The 13,850-nt window shown below is 41.2% G+C and overlaps 1 protein-coding gene across 1 annotated transcript in view; it reads left to right on the top strand.

Annotated features, from left to right (window-relative positions):
- Positions 1-13,850, top strand: part of CDC73 (cell division cycle 73) — a 182,376-nt gene that overhangs the window by 16,062 nt on the left and 152,464 nt on the right. Inside the window, exons 6-7 of the mRNA XM_005306881.5 lie at positions 652-740; positions 3,768-3,984. Of these exons, the coding sequence (XP_005306938.1) occupies positions 652-740; positions 3,768-3,984 (306 nt within the window). The remainder of the gene's footprint in view (positions 1-651; positions 741-3,767; positions 3,985-13,850) is intronic.

The following is a 13,850-nucleotide window of genomic DNA, read 5'->3' as shown; positions in this document are numbered from 1 at the left end:
GGAACAGACTTGATGCTGATTTAAGTTTTTTTGGGTGCCAAACTGACTTTGGCTGGCCCTAAGTTCAAAAAGATGGCACAAGTCCACCTTTGCTGCCTCTTCCGACTTCATTTCTGCCTTAAGCACAGTTCAACAAGAGAATCTGGCTTTTTTTTTATAACTTTAATTTGTTTTGGGAGTGCCATTTGGAGAGGATCTACATCAAGATATAAACTAAATTTGACTTTCTGTGCTAATACATCACTGAAATATCTTGCAAATCTTAAATACCATTTAAATTTTGTTTGGGAGGGAAAGTGAAGTGATAGAATTCCATATTTCAAGAAATATGTGCTCTGGCAGCCATCATAAAAGCCATTCTCTAAATTGTTTGTGACTTTCAAGAGGTGACTTGTAGCTTTCTTTAGTTGTTAACTACTCAGTGTTCTTTCTGTTCTTTCAAGAATCAGTTTTTAGTAGTCTACCACTCAGCAATCCATCCGTGCAGCATGGCTACAAAACTACACCAGATTGGCAAGGAATTTCTTTAGTCACAAAAAGTTAAACATGCTGATTTCTGTGAAGTTTCAGTTTTAATCTTACTCATTTTCAGAGAGGGCAGAGAGATTGTACTGAAGTTGCTTTATAAATAAACATTGCTATTGCTACTAGGATGAAGAGTGTGTGCGTCTTGACAAGGAGCGGCTGGCAGCTCGGTTGGAGGGGCATAAAGAAGGTATTGTGCAGACAGAGCAGATCAGGTAAGAAATCTTATTTCACTCCTGGGGTAGTAATTGCTAGTTTTAAGGACTGTAATGCCGACCAGTTATTTCATCTGTTCTCAAGTGTATGTCCAGCAGCCCCACTGAGGGGTTCCCTGGATTTCTGCAGAAAAACTGTCTCTGGAAAAATGTCAGCCATCAGACTGCGGCAGAGCTTCATGTGATTGGAGGTCAGACTCCTGTTTTGGAGGGGTAACTTCACAGCAGTGACTGATCAGTCAGCACCCAGAAGTGATCAGACTGTTGGTTTGTGTCACTGACTAGTGTTTTCCTTGTTTCTGCCATAGTATTATATAGACAGGCTAATAAAATGGGAAACACCATAGAGGACAGCAGCTACCCTTTATCTCCTGCATTTAAAACAACACCCAAAGTTGTTGAGGAATGTGTGTCCCCACTTTGTCTCTAGAAGGAGTAAAACCTTGCAAGAAGCAAGCTGAAGGGCAGATGAGTCTCCTATTAGGTCTCTAAATTGGATTGATCTTCCATAATATGTGTAGATGAAGCTCTGCTAAACATACAGATAAGGAAGACTTTCATTGCCACAAGAAATCATCAGCATCTTAAGGATTCAAATAGCTCATCAGTTTCCTTTTCCTTTGTACCTCTGCAAAATTCTACAGGGATACAGATGAACATCCTTCAGGGCCTTAAACTGGATTTCCCCAAAGCTGGGCAGAGAATCTGATGGATCCATGGCAAAGCCTGGCTGATGTAAAGGCCTTAGGTTTTGTGGGCATAACTGCCCATCATTTCCCTCCACCCACTTTCTCCTTGCTTAGACCTATCATTTTATTATTACCCCAGGATCCCTCCAAGTTCTGTCCTTGATCCGTCCTAGCTCCCTAGAGCAGATTGCTAAAGCATGGAGCAAAGACTGTATTTTATTTCCGAACATCTTGGTTTTGACATTGGGGAATATGTCAGACTCTAATTGGCTAATTGAGTAAGTAAACTCAAGAGACTTGGGGGAAGAGACAGAGCATTTGGATGGCTCCTTATTCTAGCACTTCTCAGCTATGAAAGAATAAAAATGGTGCCAAGCAGTTCTAGAGCAAACAGTCCACTTCAGAGCCAGGCAGAATGTTTCTAGAAGCGGTGAGCTCTTAATAAGAAAAGCATTCTGAAAAGTTACAAAAATACTCCTTTCCCCCTAAAATACTTTGAACCAACTATTCAAAAAAGCCTACAGCTCTAATTGGAACAGTCCCAGTTAGCGGAGCAAAAAGGTATATTATTTCTCTGTCTGTCCCATCAAACTGAAGAATTCAGTAATTGAGAATGTCAGAGTTGTTCTCTAAACACGTTCTATGTCAGTTTATATAGACATGCAAATAGACAGATGAGTGGTCTTATTAAGGCTCTGCACTAGGACTCAGAAGATCTGGATTCAATTATCTCTGCCACAGACCTCTTGGGTAACCTTGTGCAAGTCAGTTAATCTCTTCCGTGCCTCAGTTCCCCAGCTGTAAAATGGAGATATCACTTCCAAATCTGAAGGGGATGTGGTGGATGACTTGGTTTGTGAGGAGCTCAGATACTGTGATGAATGCCACAATGAACAAGACTTCAGCAAATATCTTTTCCCTATCAAGTGAAATTTCTTCAGACTGTACAGACAGTGTGATGGGGAGGCCTCAGTTGTTACTATTCCAACGTTCATCTTATCGACTAGCTTTGAAAGAACTTTCAGAGCCTGGTGAAGTGATGGTCTAGAATCCACAAATAACACCTAAATCCAGGATAAAACATACCTTTCGTTGATAAAGGAGACTGCCACCTGCATAGATGCAATTAAAGGCTACCTGCAATAAGAATTCTTAATCACTGTCTAACTTCAAAAAGTTTAGTGACCTACTCTTTGTACTGATTCAGGTCACTGAGGGTCTTGGTGTTCCTGATGTTTGGATGGCTTCACAGACTGCCTTAAGTGTTCTGTGCAGTACCAGGCAATGCTGCAATGAGGATTGTGGAGTATTCATTATTATTTTTTGTATCTCATGTCTTTTATTTTTTTAATAGTACAAAAGACTCTCTTTAAAATGCAAGTGACATAATATTTAAAGGTATTAAAGTGTGTGCATACCTGTTAAATTAGTTAAGCTACTACAAAAAAACCAAAAAGATCCCTCTCTATGTAGCTTACTTTCATAAATAGAATGCTTTCCAATCACATGCTCATTAGATACACCTTTTTCAGTGTGAACTGCAAAATAAAATGAAAATTGACTTAAACACAGACTTCTTTGCCTAACTCAATTTTCATTTTATTCTGAAGTTCACTTTGAGAATGATAGTATCTGAATTGGAGTTAGGCTGTAAGGTAGCTGAGTTTCATTTTGTTCACATTTAAACATAAACACATAACACATTAAATGTTTATGTTTAAATGTGTTAACATAAACACATATGCAACTTAAAAAAATATAGGAGGGGGAAATACTGGGTCAAGAAGAACTCTTTGAAATGCAGCACAGGTTCACAGCAACAAAGTTTAATGCCATCTTGACTATTTGGTCTGGGTGAAATGAATTGATAATGTTGGTCCACTTCGTAGTGGAAAAGTGTCAGCATACCATAGCTGGTACTAAACTAGGCTCTTTTTACCAACACGAGCAGTGGCCAAGGATTGAAGACAGGTAACTTAAACTATGTTCATTTGTAGGTGACAGAGGGACAAGTGTTGTCCTTACAGTAACCTGAAGCCTTTAGCCCCAGGGCTGTACATTTCATAAGCGCTGGTTGGTCTCTCTCTCTCTGTATATTGTATTAGTTTTCTTGTGGTATTTTTAAATTACTTGGGAAGTCATCTATCAGGGAATGGCTCTAATGGCCAAAGTAGCAGTGCTGATGTTTCTCTGGAGACCACCTTATGATGTATGACACAGATGTAAACTTCTAGTAGTTTGGGAGGAAATCAAGGCTGATTGTTCATATGTACTTCGGAACACAAAACTTATAACTGATTTATGCCTTTACTCAGCCGCCTCTGATATTCTTGTTTAGATCCTTGTCTGAAGCCATGTCTGTGGAAAAAATTGCTGCTATCAAAGCAAAAATCATGGCAAAGAAAAGATCTACAATCAAGACAGATCTGGATGATGACATAACTGCTCTTAAACAAAGAAGTTTTGTTGATGCTGAGGTAGATGTAACCAGAGACATTGTCAGCAGGGAGAGAGTATGGAGGACAAGAACTACAATTTTACAAAGCACAGGCAAGGTAATGCTTTTTGTTATCAATTTTTTTTGAACCAGCATTTAGAAGCTAAATGCATTGTCCATGTTGAGTAGTTGAAGAAAAAACCTTTCTTGGTTTTGTTTTTAAGTTGAACAGAATGATATTAAAATGTATTAATTAATACAAATATAACACCTAAGTAACAACCATTTCATTCTTTTCATCTTTGTAATTTTCTCTGCCACCCCTTCAGTCTTGACAGCTACAAATAGTAACTGAAGTTACTGCTGCCCAGATGATCTTTTTACCAGTTTTTAAATAACTAGACTTCTTGGTCATGTCACTTGTAGGATTTAAAGATAGGATTAAAAAAAAAAAAATTCTGAAGAGTTTCTGTAATGCATTGCTAAATCAGTTTCTATTCTCTTGCCCAACCTTTCATGCCCTAAACCTCCATGGGCAGTGCCTAGAGGCTTTTCCTCCCTACAAAATGGAACTAGATTTGATTGGAGAAAAAAAAGTAAGACTAACAAAACACAGTGTGGTGGGAAAACAGTAGGCTGAACGGCCACTGGCATACTTGGAAAAAGCTCAGTTGAGAGAGATTATTTTTATCTTCATTACACTGGGCCTTGTAATTTGCTTGATAACTTAGGCCACGTCTGCTCTAGCAAGCTTAAAGTGGCACAGCTGTACTGATACAGAGAGAGCTCTCCTGTTGACATCATAAAATCACATCGAGTGGCGGTAGCTGTGTTGGCAGGAGACACTCTCCTGTCGACATAGTGCTGTGCATACTACCACTTACGCCAGCAAAACTTAGGTTGGTTACAGAGGTGTTTTTTTTCACACCCCTGAGCGGCATACGTTTTGCCAAAATAAGTAGTAGTGTAGACGTGGCCTTAGTAGCGTCTAGACTGGAATAGTTCAAAGGGAAGCAAAGTAGTTTGGGCTTTGTGTTTACCTCATCTTAACTCATCATGGAATAAGGCTGGTGTGAGCCCTGGAATTGGCAAGGGTCCTGCTCATTACCATGCTCAGAAGATTTCTGCCTTGTTTGAACCTCTTGTTAGGTAAAAGATTTTAAATTGACAGGGAGAGTAACGATACGAAAAAATCCTTTAGTCTTTGGACCTAGGTGGTGGGGTTTACAAGGAGGGGAAAACTCAGAGGAATAAACAACAATATATTGTCATTGTTAAGGGTGATGGAGCTGCACTTCTGGCTTTCATGCCTAAACACTGTCTTGCTGAAAGAATACTGTAGAGCCAGTCATGTTCCTGCTGCTATTTGTTACTAACCCCAACCAGGGTCAATCTTTCTTCCTAACCCAAATTAAATTTTGAATATTCAAGATTTTAGCAGTTGTTACAGAAAACATGTAGAAACTGCAGGAGCGTGGGTGGCTTTTTCCGTCCCCCAGAGTCTTGCACTGATCTAGAGGGGCCATCCCCATCCTTAGCATGTGACTTTGACAGGAACCATGTGGAGCCGGTTTAGGGGCAGAGGTGGGAGTTCCACTCCAGAAGCTCTGCTGTGGGAGGGAGTCAGGGAATAGTGGAGTTTGGCAGATTCTAATACACGCCTCTCCACGAAGGTAGGGGAGAGAGCAAGGATGAGGCATATGGGTTGTCACTAAGCTTGCTCTTCTCCATGGGACCACTTTGCAACCAATCTGTAGAAGAGAATGAGGATGATAGAGATTCTTCATTTCCAATCTACCCATAGGAACCAGGGGAGAGCAGTGGGTTCCTGAGGGCAGTAATAGAGACTGATCAAATCTTAGGACCTTTCTTGGGGGTATATGAAGCAGTGACATAAAGTGGAAGGGCAAAGAAACTGATCTTTTTCCAGGACTCTATTTGCACAGTTCTCAGTGCAGGTTTTGGGCCTTCCATATTCTATCAGTAGCTCAAGGTGTATTATGCAGGTGTGAGAAATAATCAACTAAAGACAAGGTTACTTGGCTCAGTTGCTTTGTGTTTGAATTACACTTGAATTACAAGTGTTTGAATTTTTTTTCTTTACAGCCACAATTTCCTATTTTAAGGCATTTTTCTCACCTTTGTGTGAAAGACCAACACAAAGTGGAAACTGTATGCAAAGTACTGTCAAATGCACAAAGTAAACAGAGGTATTAGAGGAAATCACTATTTTATTTTTCAGGTATAGTAAATTTAGGTGTTACTGAAAGAGTAGTTAAAAATGTTTTCAGCAGAAGTGAAATATGTACGTTTATTTCCAATTAGATTAAGGATGTGTAGATCAACCTTCCCCTTAAGTTTGGACAGGTCTTGCTACCGTAGATCTTGCTTCTGCTTCAGTGATACTAAATAGCATTTTCCTTTACAAAGATTTGTAAAGCATGTAGTTAATGGAGTCTGAAGCATTGACATTCACCAAATTAGGTGGCATGAGGTCTTGCTATTGTAGTCACTTTCTTGACAGCAAATCTATTTATAGAGAGAGGGTTAGACTTGTCTTGTCAAATAATTTGAACTGAAATATTGACTGGTTCAGATATGCCAGAAGTGATATTTACATTTTTAATGCTACAAATCTTCGGAAAAAAATTAATAAGGGATTCCCATTGCAAGTTCTTCAGCTAGAAAACATTTTTTACCAGACTGGATATATATACTCTGTTGAAGATAATTTAAGATTGGACCTTTAAGTAGAACAGCTACAGAATAAAACATTGAGAATAACTGGTGTTGGTTTCCTGCTCCAAAGATGTATACTATACTCCTGGGGGAATTCTGTGCCAAAAAATTTCTGCACACAATATTTTAAAATTCTGTAAAATTCTGCATATTTTATTTGTCAAAATAATACAATATAATAAAGCCGGTTTCAATTATTGTGGTAATTTATTTTAAAAAGCCTGTCAGCAAGTATGTCTGTAACAATACAGACAACAAAAAAGATTCAACAAATGTTTTTTGACAAATAGAGTCCTTACTAGGCATATTAATACAGAACTTTGAGTAATAATTCATTTAAACTACCATCCTGAAATGTATTTTCCGCACCCCACAGAAGCAGTGCCAAGGCTTGGGGGAGTCAGGGGTAATGGAACTGAGGGAGAGGGAAGGAGCCTAGGAGTGAACCTGGAGGGTTGTTGGCTATGGGTGGGAGAAGTATGGGTTTTTTGGCCGGAGGGGGGAGGGATTGTTAGGGAGTCGGGGAGCCTTCCCCATGCAGACCCTGGCTGACCTCTAGCTTTTCCAATTCAGTCAGACACATCCGCGCCCCCTCCCCACCCCAGTCTTCATGTGTCCTTCCACCCCCACTCAGCTACCCTGTCCCTATGTGTCTTTGCACCCCCACTCAGCCATCCCCATATGGCCCTATACCCCCACTCCCATTCTGCCCCGTCCCAGTCTGCCCCCCTGCACTAGCCCTTCTGAACCCCAATCTGTGACCCCCTGCAGCTCTGTGTGCCCTGCTCTCTCTGTCCCTTCTGCATATCCCGTGTCTCCTCACTTGGCCCTACGGGCAGGGCACTGTTAGGAATGCAGGCTTTTCTTCCTTCCTTCCTCCATAGCTGCTGTTGAGCCGGCTGCCCTCTGTTCTGGTGCCACAGTAGCCACTGCTGGGTGAAAGGCATAACTGCAGCACCTCTCAGGCAGAATGTGTTTTCTTCAGAGAAAAAAAAAGTCTGCAGGGGACATGAGTTCTGTGCATGTGCAGTGGCGTAGAATTCCCCCAGCAGTAAACCAGACAAGAAGGGAAACTTGATTTCAGGTATCTGAACTTTTATTTTGTAAAACAAAGAGCTGAACACATGAGGAAACCCTTACCTTTTGCTGAAACAGCTATTCCTTAATTCCTTCCTTCCTTTCACCCCATTTCTGCCCCCCCCTTCCAAAATAACCTGTGACAATTGAGCATTTGAATTCTGCCCCTTGCAGATTTCAGTGACCAGTCTGTAAGCAAAGAGCATTTCCTTTGTTCAGTCTGTAGCATGAGAGGGTTAATGGCACTTATTCTTCCTTTATGACAAATTAAATTAGTTTGTGCTGGAGCTGGAAGGAAGAGCTGCAGAGTTAACAGGAATATTGGCAGGGAGTCTTTCCTTCTCAGTGGTTTTTGATGTACCTAGCTTAAAAACCTTTTCTCACAGCATGCCCAGAAATATTTCTCAGATACTAAGCAGTGTGGTAACTCAGTAGGTTGGGTTGAACATGTGGGAGTTGTGTGAGGAAAAATCTCAGAATTGAAATCTAACAAGTGCCCTATGATTGTTTAGTGTATTTATGTACTTGTTTTAAGTAAACCTCCATTCTCCTGGGAGCAGGGTTTTTTGAGAACTTCCTGAGCTCTTCCATATTTTTTATCCCTTTTTCCTCTATAAATCATTTCCAAACGTACTGCAAACAATGAACTCCAACATTAACTACAGTGAGAGCTTTTGATTAATATTTTATTGTGGAATATTTTTCCACAAACTAAAATATAGGATGTTTCAAAGTTACTTTTTCTACATGAGATTGAGTCATACCCACAGGATTGAGGGAACATAAGCTAGCCCCGTTCTTTCCCCATACCATCCAACCTCTGGGAAGACTGGAAGGACTGCACCACCATCCTTCCATGGTCTCTACATTAACCAACAAGCTGGAATGGTTGCTATATCCATTTTTATGATGCTTATGCTGGGAGTTCCTAGCTACTGGCTTTGTGGATTTAATGGCCCATCTCTTGACGTGCTCCTAAATCCCTTCTTTCTTGGGTTCTTTGGGGACGGTGCTTTCACAGTTCAGGACAACTGCACTAGTATTTCATCTCCTTAGTCCACTAAGGGCATCCATTCTCAGACTTCCAGCTGTCACCTCTCTTGGGCAGAGAGGCATCTCTCTCCCTCCTGATGGGTATTTCCAGACCTCACAGTTCACTGCCTATACTGTGATATCCCAATCAAGACAGACTTCCTAAACAGGCCAGCATCTCTGCTTTGCTTTCTCTTTGAAGGCTATGAATAAGGTAACTGTCTGTGGTTTTAAGTTACCACACCGCTTATTTTAAGCAAGCATCTTTATTCTTAGGGTAAAAGCATTACAGAGAAAACAGTAAAAACAGTAAAAGAACCTACCCACATGCTTACTAGAGATCACCTCCTATCTCCACATGGTCTCTGGTAAGTGTCAGTTCTTCCAGCCCTTCCCTAAGAATTGGGGCCCTTCCCTTGGAGAGAAGGAGCTGTCCCTTTGCTGGATCAGAAAGGAAAGTTCTGAGTCAGTTTAAACTCAGGCTATTTTTATCCTTTCTTTGTTGGCCTCTGGAGAATCCACTTTGAACTAGGATAAGCGAGTCTCCCCAGGAGGTGGTGCGCTTCTAGAGGGGTTACAACCTGAATGAATTTACCTAGTCTCCCTCCGCTGTTTTTAGTTCCTGGAGAGCTGTGGTTACTATCTGCCATGGAATTGCATACAATCCCTGGCCCCCGATGATACTATAAAATCTCCCAAATATATTTCAGGAAACTGCTATATCTGCTGCAAGTGTAAGTCTCACTCTGGAGGCCTGGATGTGGCACCAGACGGCCCTAATATGAGTCTTAAATGACACAAAAGGCCTCACACCAACTCTCTGTGCCTGGTGAGTTTCACCAGAGGGCAGCAGAAGGCCAAGAGGAAAGATTAGAGACACAAGGTGGGTGAGGTAATATCTTTTATTGGACCAACTTCTGCTCTTGCTCGAAAACTTGTCTCTCTCAACAACAGAAGTTGGTCCACTAAAAGATATTACCTCACCTACCATGTCTCTTTAATATCCTAGGCCTAACATGGCTACAACTACACTGAATACAAGAGAAAAGATTACCCACGTGGATTTGAACAACAGATCTTTGTAGATATTATGCTTTGCCTACCTGTACTGAATTTCTATTGTTGTCTGTGGGGAGATCTGAAGGGAGAACAGAACATTGGAGTAGAACGATAGAAATTGGAGATGGGAAATGTGGATCTGAGTTAAAACTTTGCCCAAAGGGAAGTAGCTTTGTACAAAATTAAAGAATGTAAGAATTTAAGATGCCTTGCACACATAGCTGGTAATAACACTTACCCAGAACAATTCTTACAACATTGCAACTTGTTATATGATCACAATTATATAAAAGTCCTTTTTTTGGAGGCTATATCTGACAGATTGATGAGTTTACAGGTAGAAATGACTTATCTGCTGGCCAATGCAGGGTTGTTCCCTTCAGAACACCTACCAGTGCTTTGTCCAACCTAGATACAAATGTTAAAAGCACTGAGGCTTTCTCACTTTGCTTGGGAGACTATCAAATAATCTGATCCTGATACTCATCATACATTTAGGAAGGGAAAATTTCATTCTGTCATTGCTGGCTATACCCCTCTTTCACCATCCCCTCCATTGTAGATGTTTTCATCTTTCAAATATTTGTGTATACTAAATTTCCTTTACTTGCAGTCTCTAAGAAGAACTTTCAAAGGAAAAAAAGGCTGTCCTCTGTTTTTATTATGATGTATAAAGAAGACTGAAAGAGTTTATAAAACCCCCAAACAAATAAAACTCCTGCTTGAGAAATTCACAACTACACCTCTACCCTGATATAACACGACCCGATATAACACTAATTCGGATATAACGCAGTAAAGCAGCACTCTGGGGGGGCGGGTCTTCTCACTCCGGTGGATCAAAGCAAGTTTGATATAACGCGGTTTCACCTATAATGTGGTAAGATTTTTTTGGCTCCCGAAGACAGCGTTATATCTGGGTAGAGGTGTATCTATTTTCATCTTCCCTGCTCTTGCTGGAGAATTCCCAGGAGGATTAGTGCAATGGAGCAGGTGTTTTCTCAACCCTCAGTTGAAGGGATGGAAGCGTTTGGATTTTTACCAGAGAGATTTCTTCCCAACTATTGGGAATGTATTTCAACACAGAGTTTTAAACTGTCTAATTAAAATTTGTGATGTTCTGCTAATCTCTCTGTTATCTATAGTCTTCCTTGGAAAATAGGTAAACTGTATGTGATATTGTTGGTTTTTTTATAAAGTGCAATTTTTTGTCATTTAGAGGCAAATTGGGCACAACCCCACTCTTTTCATTTGTAAGACACCCTTAAATAAGCTATATGTATTGAACTCTAATCTTGATTCATAAATCAGTCCACTTATCAGTTTTGCTTCTCTGAACTCTTTCCTGTGTGTTTGTGGGGGTGGGGGGGGAGGGGTGATGAGGTGCCTAGAGCTGAATGAGACTGGGTCTACACTACCCGCCTGAATCGGCGGGTAGAAATCGACCTCTCGGGGATCGATTTATCGCGACCCGTTGGGACGCGACAATCGATCCCCGAATCGACGCTCTTATTCCACCAGCGGAGGTGGTGGAGTAAGCGCCGTCGACGGGAAGCCGCAGAGGTCGATTTTGCCGCCGTCCCTACAGCGGGGTAAGTCGGCTGCGATATGTCGAATTCAGCTATGCGAATCTTAAATCGACCCCCCCACCCCCGTAGTGTAGATGTAGCCTGAGATATTCTAGAGATGGTCACCCTTGTACTGTATAAAGAGGGACTACTGCTTTCCTGCCTATAGCATTGATGAGTGTGTGTGTGTGTGTGTGTGTGTGTGTGTGTACAGCACACAACTACATTACTGTGTTTTTGTTCTGTTTCACTACACACTTGTCTAATTGGATATCCATCATGCCTAGGTACCCTCCAACATTATTGCTTTCCAGATTTCTCCCTCCCATTGCATAGGTATTCTAAACTATCTTCTTCCCCCAGCAGTATTAATTAACACAATACCATGTTGTTGTTGCTTGTCAATATTTTTGATTTTCTGTGAATATTATTTGTGTGTACTTCCTCTGTGTTAACTGGTTTATAATACTTCCCAGTTTTATATCATTTGCAAATTTCATTTGCATCTTTTTAAGAACTCAGGAGAGCTTGGCTCATGGTACTTGCCCCTGTCTCGAAGTGATGCAATTTGTGATAGAAATTTTGAATGAAGACCAAGTGGCTTTTACTGAAATTCCTAGATTTTTGTCATTCTAACTATTTTTTAAAATGTTCCTAGCTGTGGAGTTGTTTACACATGAGGGGAATACAGTCTCCAACCATTCCCGTAACATATAATATGTAATATAATAACTTTAGAAATTTAATATTCTGTACTTTTGCAATGATATCCTTATATTAAAGGTACTGTATAGCTGTTTCTGAGTAGACTTTGGTGCTGCTGTAGCACTTTAATAAGACCTCTTTAAGGTTGTGAGATAAAGCTTGGAAATTTAAAAAAAAAAACATTTTGTTCTTTGAGTGTAAAAGCAATTTTGTGTATGAGCTCTAGGTGGCAGAATTGTTCCGTGGTCCTGAAATTCACAGCTATTGCAGTGAACTTGATATCTGAAGCAATCTATAAGGGTGAGGTATGCCCAGTTAAATTAGGAGCTAGTATCCTTGTTACTAGCTTGTTCAAACTAAATAAATTTGTAGTTTAAAAATGGTGACTGTCTAACAGTATGAATGTGAGATTTTTACCTCATCCACCTTGTCTCTGTAATACAGTAACTCCTCGCTTCACATTGTGGTTATGTTCCTGAAAAATGATACTTTAATTCTTATGGGGAAATTCACTTAATGTAAATGGGGAGGAGGGGGGTTAGGTTCCAGGGAATTTTTTTTCTCCAGACAAAAGGCTATTATTGATTTATTTTATCTCACACTCACATTCACACACCTCTACCCCGATATAACGCAACCCGATATAACACGGTAAAGCAGTGCTCCGGGGGGGGGCGAGACTGCACACTCTGATGGATCAAAGCAAGTTCGCTATAACGTGGTTTCACCTATAGCGCGGTAAGATATTTTTTTTGGCTCCCAAAGACAGCGTTATATCGAGGTAGAGGGTGTGTGTGTGTGTGTGTGTGTGTGTGTGTGTAATATATTATTTATTTATTTATAGTATGGTAGGCTGGTGCCTGGAGCCAGCCCTGGTGGAGAGGAGATGAGGAAAGGGATGTTTACAAATATATATATTTGTGCTGCCTTGTAGAGTGTGAAGCTACATTAACAACAATGTGTTAACCCTTGAGGGCTCAGCCAAGTGCTAGTTCATTATTTAGCAGTAAGGCATTCACTGGGAAATATCCTACACTCTGACTCCACCACCTCTACCAAGCTTCACAATCATCATTGCTGTGTACAGAATGAAGTTAATTGTTTAAAACTTATACAGTGTGTGTGTGTGTGTGTGTGTGATATAATATATATATTATATATCTCTCACTCACACTCTCTCACACACACACACAATAAGTCGGGAAGTCAGCATGGCAGAGAGACAGAGACATTGCCCCTTTAAGTATGCTGACCCCGCTCTAAGTACACTGCCTTTTTTAGTAGATCAGCAAGTTGAGACAGCAGCAGCTGCCAGCAAGCTCCCTCCGTCCTGAGCCCTGTTGTGTCCTCCCCCTCCCCGCTCCCGCTCAATGGAGATGAGGTAAAGAAGTGGGTGGGAGGGGGATACCCTGACATTAGCACCCTTCTTCCCCTGCACAGCAAGCAGGAGACTCCTGGGAGCAGCTCCAAGACAGAGGGTACGAGCAGCACAGGGCAGTGAGGGGAGGGACAGCTGAACTGCCTGGCAATTGATAGCCTGCTGGGCGGCTGCTGCACAGGGAACTTAGGGGAGCAGGGAGCTGATAGGGGGCTGTCGTTCCACCCTGGTTCCAAGCCCCCACCATCTAGCTCCAATGGGGTGCTCTTTCTGCAAGCGATGAACAAGCAGGCGGCTGCCAAACCATGTTATAAGGGAGCATTGCGCAACTTTAAATGAGCATGTTCTCTAATTGATCAGCAACAAAACAACGTTAACTGGGACGACTTTAAGTGAGGAGTTACTATATCCTGGGACCAGCACGGC

The sequence above is a fragment of the Chrysemys picta genome, chromosome 8 (genome assembly GCF_011386835.1).
Source record: "Chrysemys picta bellii isolate R12L10 chromosome 8, ASM1138683v2, whole genome shotgun sequence".
In the NCBI taxonomy this organism is placed as follows: domain Eukaryota; kingdom Metazoa; phylum Chordata; order Testudines; family Emydidae; genus Chrysemys; species Chrysemys picta.
The sequence above is the reverse complement of the archived record's forward strand: the minus strand, read 5'-3'. Positions and strand labels throughout refer to the sequence as shown.